Source organism: Nelusetta ayraudi, unplaced genomic scaffold (assembly GCF_046127955.1).
Source record: "Nelusetta ayraudi isolate G7.1 ecotype Tasmania unplaced genomic scaffold, CSIRO-AGI_Nayr_v1 ptg000039l, whole genome shotgun sequence".
Taxonomy (NCBI): Eukaryota; Metazoa; Chordata; class Actinopteri; order Tetraodontiformes; family Monacanthidae; genus Nelusetta; species Nelusetta ayraudi.
The window spans coordinates 724,039-739,808 of NW_027466089.1; the positions used below are offsets into that span (position 1 = coordinate 724,039).

The 15,770-nt window shown below is 40.8% G+C and overlaps 2 protein-coding genes across 2 annotated transcripts; both read right to left on the minus strand.

Moving 5' to 3' along the window:
* Positions 1 to 1,488: 1,488 nt before the first annotated feature.
* Positions 1,489 to 3,725, minus strand: LOC142892657 (glucosamine-6-phosphate deaminase 1-like). The gene is made up of 6 exons (XM_076032877.1): positions 3,455 to 3,725; positions 3,040 to 3,141; positions 2,768 to 2,950; positions 2,474 to 2,658; positions 1,880 to 2,054; positions 1,489 to 1,789 (listed from the first exon to the last, which is right to left on the minus strand). The coding sequence occupies exons 1-6, from the start codon at positions 3,576 to 3,578 to the stop codon at positions 1,728 to 1,730; spliced, it is 831 nt and encodes a 276-aa protein (XP_075888992.1). The 5' UTR covers positions 3,579 to 3,725; the 3' UTR covers positions 1,489 to 1,727.
* Positions 3,726 to 4,727: 1,002 nt separating this feature from the next.
* LOC142892658 (heat shock 70 kDa protein 4-like) lies at positions 4,728 to 6,242 on the minus strand. The gene is made up of 5 exons (XM_076032878.1): positions 6,125 to 6,242; positions 5,838 to 5,945; positions 5,633 to 5,752; positions 5,388 to 5,549; positions 4,728 to 5,281 (listed from the first exon to the last, which is right to left on the minus strand). The coding sequence occupies exons 1-5, from the start codon at positions 6,236 to 6,238 to the stop codon at positions 5,072 to 5,074; spliced, it is 714 nt and encodes a 237-aa protein (XP_075888993.1). The 5' UTR covers positions 6,239 to 6,242; the 3' UTR covers positions 4,728 to 5,071.
* Between the last annotated feature and the right edge of the window lie 9,528 nt (positions 6,243 to 15,770).

Below are 15,770 nucleotides of genomic sequence, written 5' to 3' on the forward strand. Positions count from 1 at the left end.
ATACTAAATCTTTTTTTTTTTCTTTTTTTTTTTTTTTTTTTACATTATCTTACTGTCACAACAAGTTATTTAATAAAAACGAGTCATTTTTATTATGTATATTCTATTTTCATAATAATATTGGACATTTTGCATGTGTCCCTGAAATCGCTGTCCACCCTGTCATTTTGGGCTAACTGCCCCTATAAGAACTCTAATGATGTTTTCAGTGACACCACAAGCACCATTTTGCCTTTCTTCAATGGAGACTGAAACAGTGGCTAGTTGCAGAGTAAATATTTACTCTTATTTTTCACAATGTAGTTTGATGTTGTCAAGCTTAACATGTCCACCCTGTCATTGTGAAATATCAATTAATATAAAACCTTTTCAGAAATTCAAAATATATGTGTAAAACAGCACACAGTCCTCTTGCTAACTGAATAATTTAGCTAGCTGTAAGGTCCACGTGTGCTAATTAAATGCTAACATTAGCCAAAAATGTCCACCCTGTCATTGTCCACCCTGTCAGCAATCCTTCCATGACAGGGTGGACATGGTTCACAACAGGAAGGACATTTGCATAGTTTAGGCCACATGCTGACAATGTTACACATATTTCAACAGCTATTACAGACATTTTGTAACAGTACATGCTATACAGACTCCCAATTAAGGTGTTTACGGGAATATGTTGAATTGTCTTTTTCAAGGTATGAGTTCCAAAGGTCCACCCTGTCATTTTACTGTCCACTCTGTTATTTTCATGATAAAAAAAAACCCAACAACAATATATTTTCATAAGTTAGCAAAGTCTTTGTGTGATTCCTTTATAAACAAGTTAGGGCCAAATAGTATTGTTGGAAAGTTTGACCAGATATATTTGTTGTTAGATTTTATTTAGAAGAGATTCTCGCTGATTTTATAGAGAAACAAATAGTTTTCCATAATTTCACAACTATCCACATACTTTTCCCATTAACTAAAACATAGTGTTGAGAAAATGACTAAATAGCTTTCTGAAAATACACATTTTATAATCACTATGTCATTTTAATGTATTTATTCTACTTTGAAATTGTCCATGACAGGGTTGACATATTTTGCAGTTTGCATGTACATTGTCTGCTTGCAGTTAATTTATAAAATGTGTGGGAGCTTGACCAACATGCATTTCTAACAGCATAACATCTACTTAATACAATAAATGTGTAGTTAAATGGAAAATCTCTGCTTTGTTGGGGGGAGATTGGGAAGTCTCAAAGGCACCTTATAGTGATATTGACCCATATACTGTATAAACTATAATTTGGTTCAGTTTGGTGTTTATCTGTTTGTTTTTTACTTGAGAATGTGACTGTGACCATTATTTTAGGGATGATGAATCATAAAAAATATATAAGAAAATCAATTCCCTCCCAAACTGTGGTATGTAATCAGACAATTATAGTAAAAGCAACTAAATTGTTTTTTTTATTTAAATAATACACAGAGCACTTCACAAAAGTAGACAATCATATGTAGTTTATTAAAATACTATTTAGAACCAACACTGCAAGATCTATGGTAAAAAAAAAAAAAAGTGTTCAGCATGTGCAAAATCAGACCTGGCTGTTGCCTTAACTCAGATTAGTTAAGGCACAATGCTTGATGAACACTGTTGTCTGGATGACACATGATGAAACAATAACACGTTTCAACAATTAAGCGATAAAAGAGCTGCTGATTATAAAAGCTGTCCTCTGTCTTCAGTCCTTTGTTGACGTGGGGGGAAGCGGCTCCACCAGCTTGTTGTGCATTTGCATCAGTCCTGAACAAATAACGAGAGTCAAAACACTTTTCCCATTTCACTGCAGTAACTTATGGCCATTTAAAACACAGCAGAACTGTGAACCGTCACCTTGGAAATATTTCACTGTTTTCACCCGCAGCTCCAGCGTGGCGTCCTCGTCACAAACAAAAATAGCCTTTGGGTGCTGCTGGTAGGCAGAAACGGTCCACATGTGATTCACCCCTTCCTCTATGGCTTTATTTAGGGCCAGTGCCTTGTGTGCGCCAGTGATGAGAATCAACACCTGGGAAAGAATTTGTGTCAAAGTGACAATTCTGTGAAAAACATACAGTTTTTTGTTTGATGGTAAGCTTAGGTCGAGAAATGCTTCACAAACCAGAGGTGGAAAGTAACAAAGTAAAAATACTTTGTTACTGCACTTGCATCTGGTCAGTTCAGTCAAGATTATTTTGCCACAACTTGCCATACTGTTTAAGTAATAGCATTTAAATAAATGTTTTACTTTTTACTGAAGTACTTTCTAAATTTTACTTGGGTAATGGAGATGAATCAGTACTTTTCCTCATACCAGAGTACTTTTCTTTTTTTACACACATATCTGTACTTTTACTCAAGCGCAGAATGTGAATACTTTTCACTATGTCACTAACAAAACACATAAACATAGAAACACTTTGGGCCGGTCCGAGTTGAGATTCTGACCTCTTCTGCATCCATGACTGTGCCCACTCCCACAGTGAGCGCCATGGTGGGCACCTTGGAGTGATCTCCATCAAAGAATCGTGCGTTTGCAATGATGGTTTCCTTTGCCAGGGTCTTCACGCGGGTCCTGGAAACTAAGCTGGAACCGGGCTCGTTGAAGGCAATGTGGCCATCTGGACCGATACCTTACATAGGATAGAGGAGTGCGGGTGAATGTTACTCTGAAAATAGCTTGTAAGGCTAATCTGAAAGCAAAAGTGAAAAAGAAGCACAAGCAAGTTATAGCCTCCTGACCTCCAACAAAGAGCTTGATGCCCCCAGCATATGTGATCTTGCGCTCAAACGCTTTGCACTCCTCTTCCAGGTCTGCCGCGTTGCCGTCCAAGATGTGGGCATTCTCCGGCGTGATGTCGATGTGGCGGAAGAAGTTGTTCCACATGAAGGAGTGGTAGCTCTCAGGATGCTCTCTGGGAAGCCCTGCATGAATTTTGTGATGGTTTAGCACCTGCAATCTCAGCCGTCAGTAACTCCACAGTGAGGTTGGTGTTTTAACAGCAGCCACTCACCCACATATTCATCCATATTGAAGGTTTTCACATATTGGAAGGACAGCTCGCCATTTTTGTAGAACTCGATCAGTTTCTTGTAACAGCCGAGGGGGGTGCTTCCTGAAAGAGGCAGAAATGCTTACTGTGCACCGTTATTTTCCCCTTGACTGTATGTTTCAAAGTGATTGTTCTAACTTGTTACGCTTCCAAATGAAGTTTTCAGGCTGTTTCAAATACTCTTCTTGCTTCAATGCTGCAATTATTTCAGTTCAAATTTATATAAACTAAAATGTAAACAAGGATAGCAACTTATTGAAGCTATTCTCCGGTCCATGCATCAGCATCACACGTTTCTGCCAGTGTCTTATTTCTATATCATTTTTAATTGGTGTGATTCAGATCAAGATCCAGGTCAGATCCTCCAGCTGTTTACCTGTTGGCAGCCCCAGGGTGAAATATCTGCCGGGTCCGGGCTTGAAGAGCAAGATGCTGTTCTTGATGTACTTGGCAGCCCACTCGCTCGCCTCATCGTAGTTTTCCAGGATGATCAGCTTCATCGTCCTGACCTGCGGTAGTAAACACACACGAGCAGCAGAGAGAAGGAGGAGGTGGAGCGGCTGCTGGACCGTCTGGAGGAGCCTGACTTTAAATAGAGGAGAAGAAGTCCAAAGGTCTGCTGCTTGTATGGGGTGGATCAGACCTTTGGACTTATATAGGAAGCGGGTAGGTCATCACTTGACTAGAGACTTTCAAATTGGCGACTTTCACTTTCCGGATGAATACACCTCCGCCATCATCTCAGAAAAAAACAGCTCCAATAATCCCATGGTCATCACTTGACTACAGACTGTTATAAAAAAGAAGTTGGCGCCTTTCACTTTCCGGATGAATACATTTTCGCTATCATCCCATAAAAAAACAACTGTAATAATCCCTTGGCGATAAATTCACGATATTAAAAAAACACACACACACACACAAAGAAAGTAGTTGCAGCACGCAACGCCGCTGCCTAGAAAAATGAGGGATCATTGATGAGTTGTGTCTTTTAGCGGCTGCAGGAAGGCAAGGAAGGAAGGCAGGCAGGCGGGGTGCTGGGTCATGTGACCGCAGCGATGCCGAGCGAGCTAGTCGTGTCGGTATTACTAGCGTCGTCATTTACCTACTGTCCTAAATTCAGTGGCAGGGTGACGCACAAAGTGTGTGTGTGTGTGTGTGTGTGTGTGTGTGTGTGTGTGTGTTATAACATACGACACGGGATTAAAGCTATGTCGGAAGTCATAGTAAAGTCTTGTACTTCAAAATAAGAATTACATTTCCAGCGTTTCACTAATAATTAAAGAAGTTTTGACGGTACTAGTCCAAGATTATGCTAAAAAGAAAAAAATACGTTGCCATTTCACTCCCCGGAAATGAGTTTAGCTCCATCCTTCCACGAGAGACTGTATTAAATACGGTTATGGAAGATTTATGACGTCTCAGAGGCTACAGTGCCAATAGCTCCTGGAAGGTGTTTTTCAGCTATCTTGGTGCTGTCCCTGTCTGTACGCAGTCAAGTGGGTGCTAAAAAAGAAAGGGCTACTGCTATTTTCCTGGAAATTCTTTACGATGATTTAAAAAAAATAAATAAATAAATAAAAAATGTCAAAAAAAATGTAAAGACAATGCAGCTATGAAGCCTCTCGCAACAGCAGACCCTCCGTTCATGCGCTTTTTCATTGACTTTATTAAAACCATATCGTGACACAGACCAGAACACATACAGAGCACACAACAGAAATAAATACCATCATGTGTACAGCGCTCACTTATCAAACAGGCTTATTGCAGCTGGCTTTAGAATAATGTTGTCCAGAGAGCGCGAGAGAGAGAGAGAGAGAGAGAGAAAGAGGGCATGCTATGTCAGAGAGACACCGACAGGAGCTGTGGGCTCGGTGTGCAGCTGAGTGCCGGGCTTCCCCACGTGTTGGAAGGCCTCAGGGCTGCGCCTCAGTCTGAATTGAGTGGCTCCTCGTTTGGCTTGGCGGCGGGCTGGGCGGGAAAAGCTTCTTTAATCCTGGTCCATGTCGGGTTTCTTTTCCGTGGTTTCTGAGGCGGGGTCAGCATCTGCGCTCTCCGTCGCTCCCTCACCCGTGCCTTCCTTCTGGCCCTGCTCCTGCCCGTTCACGGGCCCGTTCTGCTCTGCAGCCGCGTCCTCCTTGGGGAGCTCCACCTTGGGCTTGGGCTTGGTCACGATGGGGTTACACGCCGAGAACAGCTCCTGGAAAATTTCCGCTTGAGTCAATAATAAAAGAGTAATCTACTTCCTACCACTCAAGATAGTTGAAGCTTCATCACATTGATTGTTTTGATAAGGATCTACTGACCTTTGTCTTGGCCTGAATGTCTTTTATTTTAATGGCGGGATCCACTGACAAGTTCAGTTTGTTTTGCTGGTTCATGCTGCTGTTCATCCACATCATTGCCTCGCAGGCCAGCTTGTCCACTTTTGTCACATCGGCCTCGTCTATATGCTCGTACTGCTCTTCCTGCAAACCAAGAAGATCTTTTAGCTAGTTTTCATGCTGTTTGGCTTGGAGACCAAACATAATACAGACTTTTGAAGTCTTACCTTCATTTTGTATGCTTCAACAAACTTCATGTACTGTTGGATTTGTTTCCCCATCTCCTCGAATGCTTTTGGTCTCAGCTCAGCCTCGGTATACCTCTCCTGGATTGGCTGGCCAAGTTTCTGACGGAACAGATTTTTTTTTGGTTAGTTGGAGAGAGTCGCAACCATTTATCGATTAAGGAAAACTTTTATGACTACAAATTACCTTTAAGTCTGACAGTTTGTCAATGTACACTTGTTTGGGTTGGTCCTCTCCATCCTCATACAGCCAGTTTTCAGTGTCCTCCAGCTTCAATGAAAATGCATCTCTGTCCTACAAGAGTAAATTAAAGCATACAACACACATCACAAGGCGCCATCCTGGGTGTCAGAATAAACAAATGTGCTCGATCACAGTTTCACAGTCTCTCCTCCAAGATTCCAATTTGATAAAACTAATCAGATTTGTCTGCAGTGTGAAGAAGACGCCACCAATAGTGGCAGTTTACTCACAGACTCGCTGACATATTTCTCCAGAAGCCCGTGTAATTTGTCCCTCATGTCATACACGTATTCTTCGACATTATTCTTGGCATCATTCCTCTCCTTCTCCAACTTGTCCTGCATGATCATCAAAATCGAAATTTTGCCATTAATGTCGACGTGAAGTAAGTCAAAATGTCGAGAATAAAGTTAAAAAGCTCTGCGCGCAAGTCTAGTGGAGTACTTCCATTTTCGCCAGTTTCCTGATGACTTTGGGTGAGTGGGATACATCAGTTAACTTCTCACTGTGAGTAACTGGGTTATTAATCCACCATCCATCCAGTCTACTCACCAATCTCCACTTTATTTGCGTCGACTTTATTCACGAAATTTCATCCTAAAACTCAAAATGAAAACTTAAATAAAAATCTCCTTCCATTTGGTTTTCAGATCAAAAGATGACTATGAGACGAAAGTTCAGAATTCCAGCTTTCATTTCATGGTATTTACATCGAGATGTGTGAAAGAACTCAGGACAGAGCACCTTTTCTTGGAACCCACCCACTTTTCAAGTGAGCAAAAGCATTGGAACAGACATTATTTAATTAACTTAAAGTGAATAACATTTAATATTTGGTGCCATCACCCTTCCTTGCAATAACTGCATCGAGCCTGCGACCCATTGACTTCACCAGGCTGTTGCGTTCTTCATTTGAAATGCTGTTCCAGGCCTTTACTGCAGCCTCTTTCAGTTGTTGTTTGTTTCTGGGGGTTTCTCCCTTCAGTCTCCTCTTCAGGAGGTAAAATGCATGCTCTATTGGGTTAAGGTCCGATGGTTGACTTGGCCAGTCCAAGACCTTCCACTTTTTCCCCTTGAAGTCCTTTGTTGTGTTGGCAGTGTGTTTTGGGTCATTGTCTTGTTGCATGGTGAAGCCTCTTAGATTAGTTTGGATGCATTTTTCTGTAAATTGCCAGACAAAATGGTTTTGTAGATTTCAGAATTCATTCTGCTGCGGAGGCGAGACAGAAAAGGTTGGTACTGCGGCAGCATTTCACCACTGGTGCGGTTTTCAGTTTGTTTTGAAGAGCTGCGCCCGGATGAGACGTACTACGACTCTTCCGGCAACCAGCTGGACGGTCGCTTCCTCTTTGCTTCTCTCGGCTTGGGAGGAGTCAGAAACTTTCATCCACTCGAGAAAATATTGGATCACAGGCTTTAAGCAGCAGAGAAAAACAAGCAGAGAAACACGGAAGATGCTTCTGTGCTCCTAAATGCTGACGTGAAATTGAGAACAGCACAACTCGTGGTGCGTCTTGGTCAAAGTGCTGTCACCCAGACTTGCTCTGTCGTGCTGTTTAAACACAAACACGAGCGATTGCGGTCAGTGGACTCCATGCTACTCCCACTTATGCAACATGTGACCTCTGCACCCGCAGGACGTCCGTTGAGTGTCAGCAGTCGAGGCAGCTGGCAATATTTTTCTCAACAATAAAGCACTGTATTGGCATTATTGGATAATCTGTATCATGTGACTCGGATACAGAAACCGAGACTGTTACAGACCATGAATAATTTTCCTTTCAGTTTTTTTTCTTCTTCTTTTATTCGGCACATGTCCTAGAGAGCACTTACTAGTAATACAACATGACAACATCATGAGAAACTGAGTTTGCTGCGATTTATCTAATTTGACAGAGCGCGTAGAACCCGCAGATTAGCGATTGCCTGCGTTTGCTGCAGCAATGCTGCTGTAGGGTGGAGGTGCTTCCTGGGCTGAACCCTGCTGGCATGACTGGGCCGCCGCCTCCTCCTCATTCACCAGCTGAAGAATGTAAATAAAAGATAAAGACCCGCCAGTCAAGCCAAATGAGGACAAAACATAACTGGAAAGAGTGCAAAGAAAATGGTGAAACATTAAGGTTGTTATGAAATGAGAGAAATAGTCTGAAAAAAAAGAAAACATGAACTTTTCAGGCTATGTGGCATTGGGATGCAAGATAAAACACTGACAAATGCATCATGACATGCAGTGTCAGTATGTAACACCTGTGCATTAATAGTTAGAGCTGAGCCATTTGTGACTTTACACTTTGGAGCTACAGAGTTACAAGGGGCAGTTTGGCTGAAACTGTAACACATTGGCCTACCTTCATCTGTGTTTTCATCTCGGTCAATATCATCATTGTTTTTGTCCTGTTTAATCATCACATCATCAACACTTCTTCAACGAGCAACAAGTGGTTTCAGTTGCTGGGGCCCATTGCACGAAACTAGGATAAGGGATTAAGCCGGGATATGTTGGTCATCCTGGATGAACTTATATATGATCCGGTTGCACAAACATAGGATAGGTAGAAGAGCAACATGTTATGTTATAAGTTACCATGGAGCTTTATTCCGTGGAGTGAACCTGCTCCAGACCAGGCTAAATTCCAGGATCTATTTTATCTCACTCCTTGTCTCAGTAAATAGTCACCACCAAAGGAAACCAATAATTATTCCACTGAACACTGCACATTGTTACCACATTCAACTATCATTTAATTTCAATCATTATAGAGAAATTAGTTTAGATACTGTTGCAATCATTTGATTATTTGTAACACAACTTATACTTTCCCATGCATCATATATAAAAATACACATCCCATATAAACATGAATACACATCAAAGAGTAACATAAGGTTCTTTTTGTGACAGTTGACGGTCCTGTTATGCCTCCAATTGATCATGCGCCCTGGCTACTTGTCCAAGGGAATATCCCTTTGGCCAAATGGTTAGCGCGCATGACTATCACCTGGGAGTCAGGGGTTTGAAGCCCGCCAGGGCCCTTTGTGTCTTGCCACATTTATTGAGGGTTTTATTTACACCTAACAAGCTGCAAATGATTAGTTTATTATCGCTGTACCTTTTTTTCAATTCAATGTCATTGTGATGTCTACTACCTTAAAGAATAGATATTTCAACTGTTCTCTCTTCTCACTTTTTAGTTCCATAAAGTGTTTTAATATTTCTGAGAAGTTGCATTTCTTGGTACATTAAGTGCATTTCTTCTAACCTTATGAATTATGCCCCGAGTTTCAACTTCCAACCAATCATAGCACTAAGGTAGGATTACAGATAAAAACGTTCACAATTTCAGTGTTTAGTGTCATCTCTTTTTAGACCAAAAGGTGCATACATGAAACAAACAGACACCATCATAATTCAAATGACCTTTATTTATTTTAAGATGTGTCATGTTCTTGGAGCTGGGAGAAGAAAGGAGAATAATTATTAAATTTTTGTTCCAGTCAGCATACAGTGTGTATTGAAAGCATGACTAAGCTCTAATTCAAGTTTTTTCTTCTTTTTTTTCTCTCCATTTCATGGTTGAGTTTTCTTATTGTTTTCCTTTTTATTTCGGACTCTTATAAAATGTCTGCAGTCTTTACCTTCTTGTATTGTATGCCCAAATCAGCCAGTTGCATTTGCTGCTGTAGATGCTGGACATACAATTGTCTGATAACTTATGAGTTCTGTTTACCCATGACAATTAGCACAGTGGCAATCTTGCAGAATGGAAATTTCCTTCCATTAATTCCCACTATGTTTGCCAGGATGGCTCTCTACACACACAACATCTCAGTCCTGTTACACAAATGACATTTTGTGTTGGCACCAAATGATGCAAAAACAAAAGGTGAGCAGGCACCTTCTGCATACAATGTACACTTGTGTATCTTAAATATTAGTTTGGGTTACCATTTTGCAGGATGTTCTTGTATTTTATGGCAGAACTTTTTTTTAAGCTCAAACTGACATTCAGGGAAGTTGTCTATTTATCGTTGTTATGGTTTTGTGGAGCTACATTTACACAATTTCACTCACATCTGCAATGAATTCCACCTACAATTTCAACTGGTTCATAGTCGGAGTACGACTTCGTTTTCGGATATGATTATTATGATTATTATTATTATTATTATTATTATTATTATTATTATTATTATTGTTCATTCATTCATTTTCCATACCCGCTTAGTCCCGAGCTCAGGGTCACGGGGGTCTGCTGGAGCCTATCCCAGCTGTCATAGGGCGAAGGCAGGGGACACCCTGGACAAGTCGCCAGTTCATCGCAGGGATTATTATTATTATTAATAATACCTATTATGATCGTAATTGCGATTGTTCCAGTGGAGGAGCGAATCCGTATTTGTGCTCTTCCTACGCTTTCAGACGGTCTGCGATATTTCGCCGCGCTTTTCTCTCTGTTTTAACGCTGTGGTGGTGTTGCCTTTCTTCTGTATTTCTTCTTTTACCTCCTCATAAGCCTCCATGAGGATTTCCACCTCGGACGGGAAAAGGACGCCGCTCTCGTTTGCTGTGTCTCAATTCAGGTTCTGCACCCTTGAGACCGAGTGTCCTCCGTCTGAAGGAAGCGTTCTTAGAGTTCCCAGCCTAGAAGGACGGACCAAACCCCGCCTCCCCAGTAACCACTCGGGACGGTCTAGCCTTTGGCGTATTTCCTCGTTTCGTCACCGCCGTTCCCTCCGGCTGGCCAACCCCGGAAGTTACGTTTTTATAGTATCAAGCTAACCATTGGTTCGCCATCTAACGATGGCGTTGAATGATCAAATAAATAAAATCCTACGTCAAAAACTGGATACTTTATGTGAAACTTCAATATTTAGATTTATATGTCGTGTCTTAACCAGTACATGCCGCTAATTTCAGCTGACTTCCTAGGATCCCACAATGCTTTGCAGCAGCACGCAAAGCATCATGGGATACCCAAGTACGCGAAGGATAGTAGCGGTGCATCCTTGGAATCGGCTAAAACGAGTGCGTATTTCCGAGTGCGCCTTTTGAGCGTCCTAAGCACCCTCGGGAATTGGGACAAGCCTTCGCGCAGTGCTATGACGCAACTTCCTTTCAAAATGCGCAGTTCAAGGACGCAGAACCTGAATTGAGACACAGCAGTTGTCATGGCAAATCCTTGATTCTGAGCTCATTAACGGGGGTCTATCTCAGAAAGCCGCGTGCGCGCACTTATCCAGGATAGGTTTCACCTGGCTTGATGAATCCGTGTGCTCTCACCGTGGATGTGTTTTTGTGCAACCGATTAAAACTGGACATGCGTGTTGTGGATTGGTTGAGCGCGGCTTATGCTGTGTCTCAATTCAGGCTCTGCATCCTTGAAGTACGCATTTTGAAAGGAAGTTGCGTCATAGCACTGCGCGAAGGCTTGTCCCAATTCCCGAGGGTGCTTAGGATGCTCAAAATGCGTACTCGGAAATACGCACTCGTTTTAGCCGATTCCAAGGATGCACCGCTACTATCCTTCGAGTACTTGTGTATGCCATGATGCTTTGCGTGCTGCTGCAAAGCATCGTAGGATCCTGGGAAGTCAGCTGAAATTCGTTAGATGGCTAACCAATGGTTAGCTTGATACTATAAAAACGTCATTTCCGGGGTTGGCCAGCCAGAGGGAACGGCGGTAACGCAACCAGGAAATACGCCAAAGGCTAGACCGTCCCGAGTGGTTATGGGGAGGCGGGGTTTGGTCCGTCCTTTTAGGCTGGGTACTCGAAGAACGCTTCCTTCAGACGGAGGACACTCGGTCTGAAGGGTGCAGACCCTGAATTGAGACACAGCATTAGTTACTCATCTAGGATTCCGTCATCCAAGATGAGTAACTAAGCTGCACTCAACCAATCCACAACACGTGTGTCCAGGCTTAATCGGTTGCACAAAAACACATCCAGGATGAGAGTACACGGATTCATCAAGCCAGGTGAAACCTATCCTGGATAAGTGCGCGCACGCGTCTTTCTCAGATAGACCCCCGTTATCGAGCTCAGAATCAAGGATTCGCCATGACAACGAGAGCGGCGTCCTTTTCCCGTCCGAGGCGGAAATCCTCGTGGAGGCTTATGAGGAGGTAAAAGAAGAAATACAGAAGAAAGGCAACACCAACACAGCGTTAAAACAGAGAGAAAAGCGTGGCGAAATATCGCAGACCGTCTGAATGCAAAGGAAGTGCACAAATACGAACTTGCTCCACCGCTGGAACAATCGCAATTACGATCATAATAGTTAATAATAATAATCATATCCGAAAACAAAGTCGTACTCCGACTACGAACCAGTTGAAATTGTAGGTGGAATTTATTGCAGATGTGAGTGAAATTGTGTAAATGTAGCGCCACAAAACCGTAACAATGATAGACAACTTCACTGAATGTCCGTTTGAGCTAAAAAAATAAAAATAAAAAAAAGTTCTGCCACAAAATACAAGAACATCCTGCAAAATGGTAACCCTAACTAATATTTAAGATACACAAGTGTACGTTGTATGCAGAAGGTGCCTGCTCACCTTTTGTTTTAGCATCATTTGGTGCCCACACAACACAAAATGTCATTTGTGTAACAGGACTGAGATGTTGTGTATGGAGAGAGCCATCCTGGCAACATAGTGGGAATTAATGGAAGGAAATTTCCATTATGCAAAATTGCCACTGTGCTAATTGTCATGGGTAAACAGAACTCATAAGTTATCAGACAATTGTATGCCCAGCATCTACAGCAGCAAATGCAACTGGCTGATTTGGGCATACAATACAAGAAGGTAAAGACTGCAGACATTTTATAAGATTCCAAAATAAAAAGGAAAACAATAAGAAAACTCAACCATGAAATGGAGAGAGAAAAAAAGAAGAAAAAACTTGAATTAGAGCTTAGTCATGCTTTCAATACACACTGTATGCTGACTGGAACAAAAAATTAATAATAATTATTCTCCTTTCCTCTCCCAGCTCCAAGAACATGACACATCTTAAAATTGATAAAGGTCAATTGAATTATGATGGTGTTTGTTTGTTTCATGTATGCACCTTTTGACCTAAAAAGAAATGAAAGTTTTTTTTTATTATCTGTAATCCTACCTTGGTGCTATGATTGGTTGGAAGTTGAAACTCGGGCATCATTCATAAAGTTAGAAGAAATGCACTTAATGTACCATGAAATGCAACTTCTCAGAAATATTAAAACACTTTATGGTAATAAAATGTGAGAAGAGGGAACAGTTCTTTAAGGTAGGAGATATCATAACATTGAATTGAAAAAAAAAAAAAAAAAAAGTACAGTGATAATAAACTAATGATTTGCAGCTTGTGAGGTGGAAATAGAAACCTCAATAAATATGGCATGAAAGGGCCTTGGCGGGCTTCAAGCCCCTGACTCCCAGGTGATAGTCATGCGCATTAACCATTTGGCCAAGTAGCCAGGGTGCAAGATCAATTATTGGAGGCATAGTGACAGGACCGTCAACTGTCACAAAAAAGAACCTCATGTTACTCTTTGATGTGTATTTATGTTTATATGGGATGTGTATTTTTATATATGATGCGTGGTAAAGTATAATTTATGTAACAAATTATCAAATGATTGCAACATTATCTCAACTAATTTATCTATAATGATTGAAATTAAATGATTCCAAACGTTGAAATAATATAATTAAATTATTCCAAACGTTGAAATAATGCCAGTGAGTCTAGTTGAATGTGATAACAATGTGCAGTGTTGAGTGGAATAACGATTGGTTTCCGTTGGTGGTGATTGTTTACTGAAATACAGGGTGAGATTAAATAGATCCTAGAATTTAGCCTGGTCTGGAGCAGGTTGACTCCACAGAATAAATCTCCATGGTAATTTATACCATAACATGTTGCTCTTCCACCTATCCCATTTTTGTGCAACCGGATCACGGATAAATTCATCCAGGATGACCAACATATCCCGGCTTAATCCCTTATCCTAGTTTCGTGCAACGGGCCCCTGTATTTATAACGTGGCCTGAGCCACAGTACACAAACACCGTCTCGTCCCGAACAGGCTTAACGCTGTCTGACTGCTCTTAGCTTACACTAGCATGGCTGCTAACCTTAGCTGCTATCTCCCTGCGAGCTTCCTGCCCAACTGCCAGCGAAGTATTTTAGGTCGATTTCCCTAAACAATTGAATTTCGAAGACGTGGTCGCTGAAAAAACGAATTCCACCGACGAAGTAGCCGAGGTAACAGTGGCTCTCAGTCGGCCATCTCCTTCCGTCTTCGTCCTGTGGTTAAACGTTAGCGCTCGCAGCCTCTGACGATACCTTCAGGTGCGGTCGGAAACATGATGGTAAAGCCACCAAGTGTTTTCGAAATCACAATTATGGACGCTCACTGTGTAGTAATGGCATATATTGTGTATATACTATATTACATGTGGGTCAATATCATTATAAAGTGCCTTTGGTGTCCCCATCAGAATAACTCAGTCATCATGGAAATGCAGCAGAATAATTAAACTCTGAAGTCTTACTATAAGTGACCAAAGGTTTGCACACATATCAGTACAATAATATGTCTCTTAAAATGTGTTTACTTCATTTTTTACAATTTTTTTCCTTTGGATGTACGTGATTTTGGCATGTCCCACACGCTGTTGCTAACTTCAGCGTGTGTCACAAGTGGTTAAATTATACTAAATCTTTTTTTTTTTCTTTTTTTTTTTTTTTTTTTACATTATCTTACTGTCACAACAAGTTATTTAATAAAAACGAGTCATTTTTATTATGTATATTCTATTTTCATAATAATATTGGACATTTTGCATGTGTCCCTGAAATCGCTGTCCACCCTGTCATTTTGGGCTAACTGCCCCTATAAGAACTCTAATGATGTTTTCAGTGACACCACAAGCACCATTTTGCCTTTCTTCAATGGAGACTGAAACAGTGGCTAGTTGCAGAGTAAATATTTACTCTTATTTTTCACAATGTAGTTTGATGTTGTCAAGCTTAACATGTCCACCCTGTCATTGTGAAATATCAATTAATATAAAACCTTTTCAGAAATTCAAAATATATGTGTAAAACAGCACACAGTCCTCTTGCTAACTGAATAATTTAGCTAGCTGTAAGGTCCACGTGTGCTAATTAAATGCTAACATTAGCCAAAAATGTCCACCCTGTCATTGTCCACCCTGTCAGCAATCCTTCCATGACAGGGTGGACATGGTTCACAACAGGAAGGACATTTGCATAGTTTAGGCCACATGCTGACAATGTTACACATATTTCAACAGCTATTACAGACATTTTGTAACAGTACATGCTATACAGACTCCCAATTAAGGTGTTTACGGGAATATGTTGAATTGTCTTTTTCAAGGTATGAGTTCCAAAGGTCCACCCTGTCATTTTACTGTCCACTCTGTTATTTTCATGATAAAAAAAAACCCAACAACAATATATTTTCATAAGTTAGCAAAGTCTTTGTGTGATTCCTTTATAAACAAGTTAGGGCCAAATAGTATTGTTGGAAAGTTTGACCAGATATATTTGTTGTTAGATTTTATTTAGAAGAGATTCTCGCTGATTTTATAGAGAAACAAATAGTTTTCCATAATTTCACAACTATCCACATACTTTTCCCATTAACTAAAACATAGTGTTGAGAAAATGACTAAATAGCTTTCTGAAAATACACATTTTATAATCACTATGTCATTTTAATGTATTTATTCTACTTTGAAATTGTCCATGACAGGGTTGACATATTTTGCAGTTTGCATGTACATTGTCTGCTTGCAGTTAATTTATAAAATGTGTGGGAGCTTGACCAACATGCATTTCTAACAGCATAAC

Coding starts and splice junctions, on each gene's coding strand:
- LOC142892657 (XM_076032877.1), bottom strand. CDS start 3,578: ATGAAGCTGATCATCCTGGAAAACTACGATGAGGCGAGCGAGTGGGCT. Junction 2,659..2,767: donor CATCAAGCTCTTTGTTGGAG/GTCAGGAGGCTA, acceptor ATCCTATGTAAG/GTATCGGTCCAGATGGCCAC. Junction 1,790..1,879: donor AACAGTGAAATATTTCCAAG/GTGACGGTTCAC, acceptor TTATTTGTTCAG/GACTGATGCAAATGCACAAC.
- LOC142892658 (XM_076032878.1), bottom strand. CDS start 6,238: ATGCAGGACAAGTTGGAGAAGGAGAGGAATGATGCCAAGAATAATGTC. Junction 5,946..6,124: donor AGAAATATGTCAGCGAGTCT/GTGAGTAAACTG, acceptor TTACTCTTGTAG/GACAGAGATGCATTTTCATT. Junction 5,753..5,837: donor ACAAACTGTCAGACTTAAAG/GTAATTTGTAGT, acceptor CTGTTCCGTCAG/AAACTTGGCCAGCCAATCCA.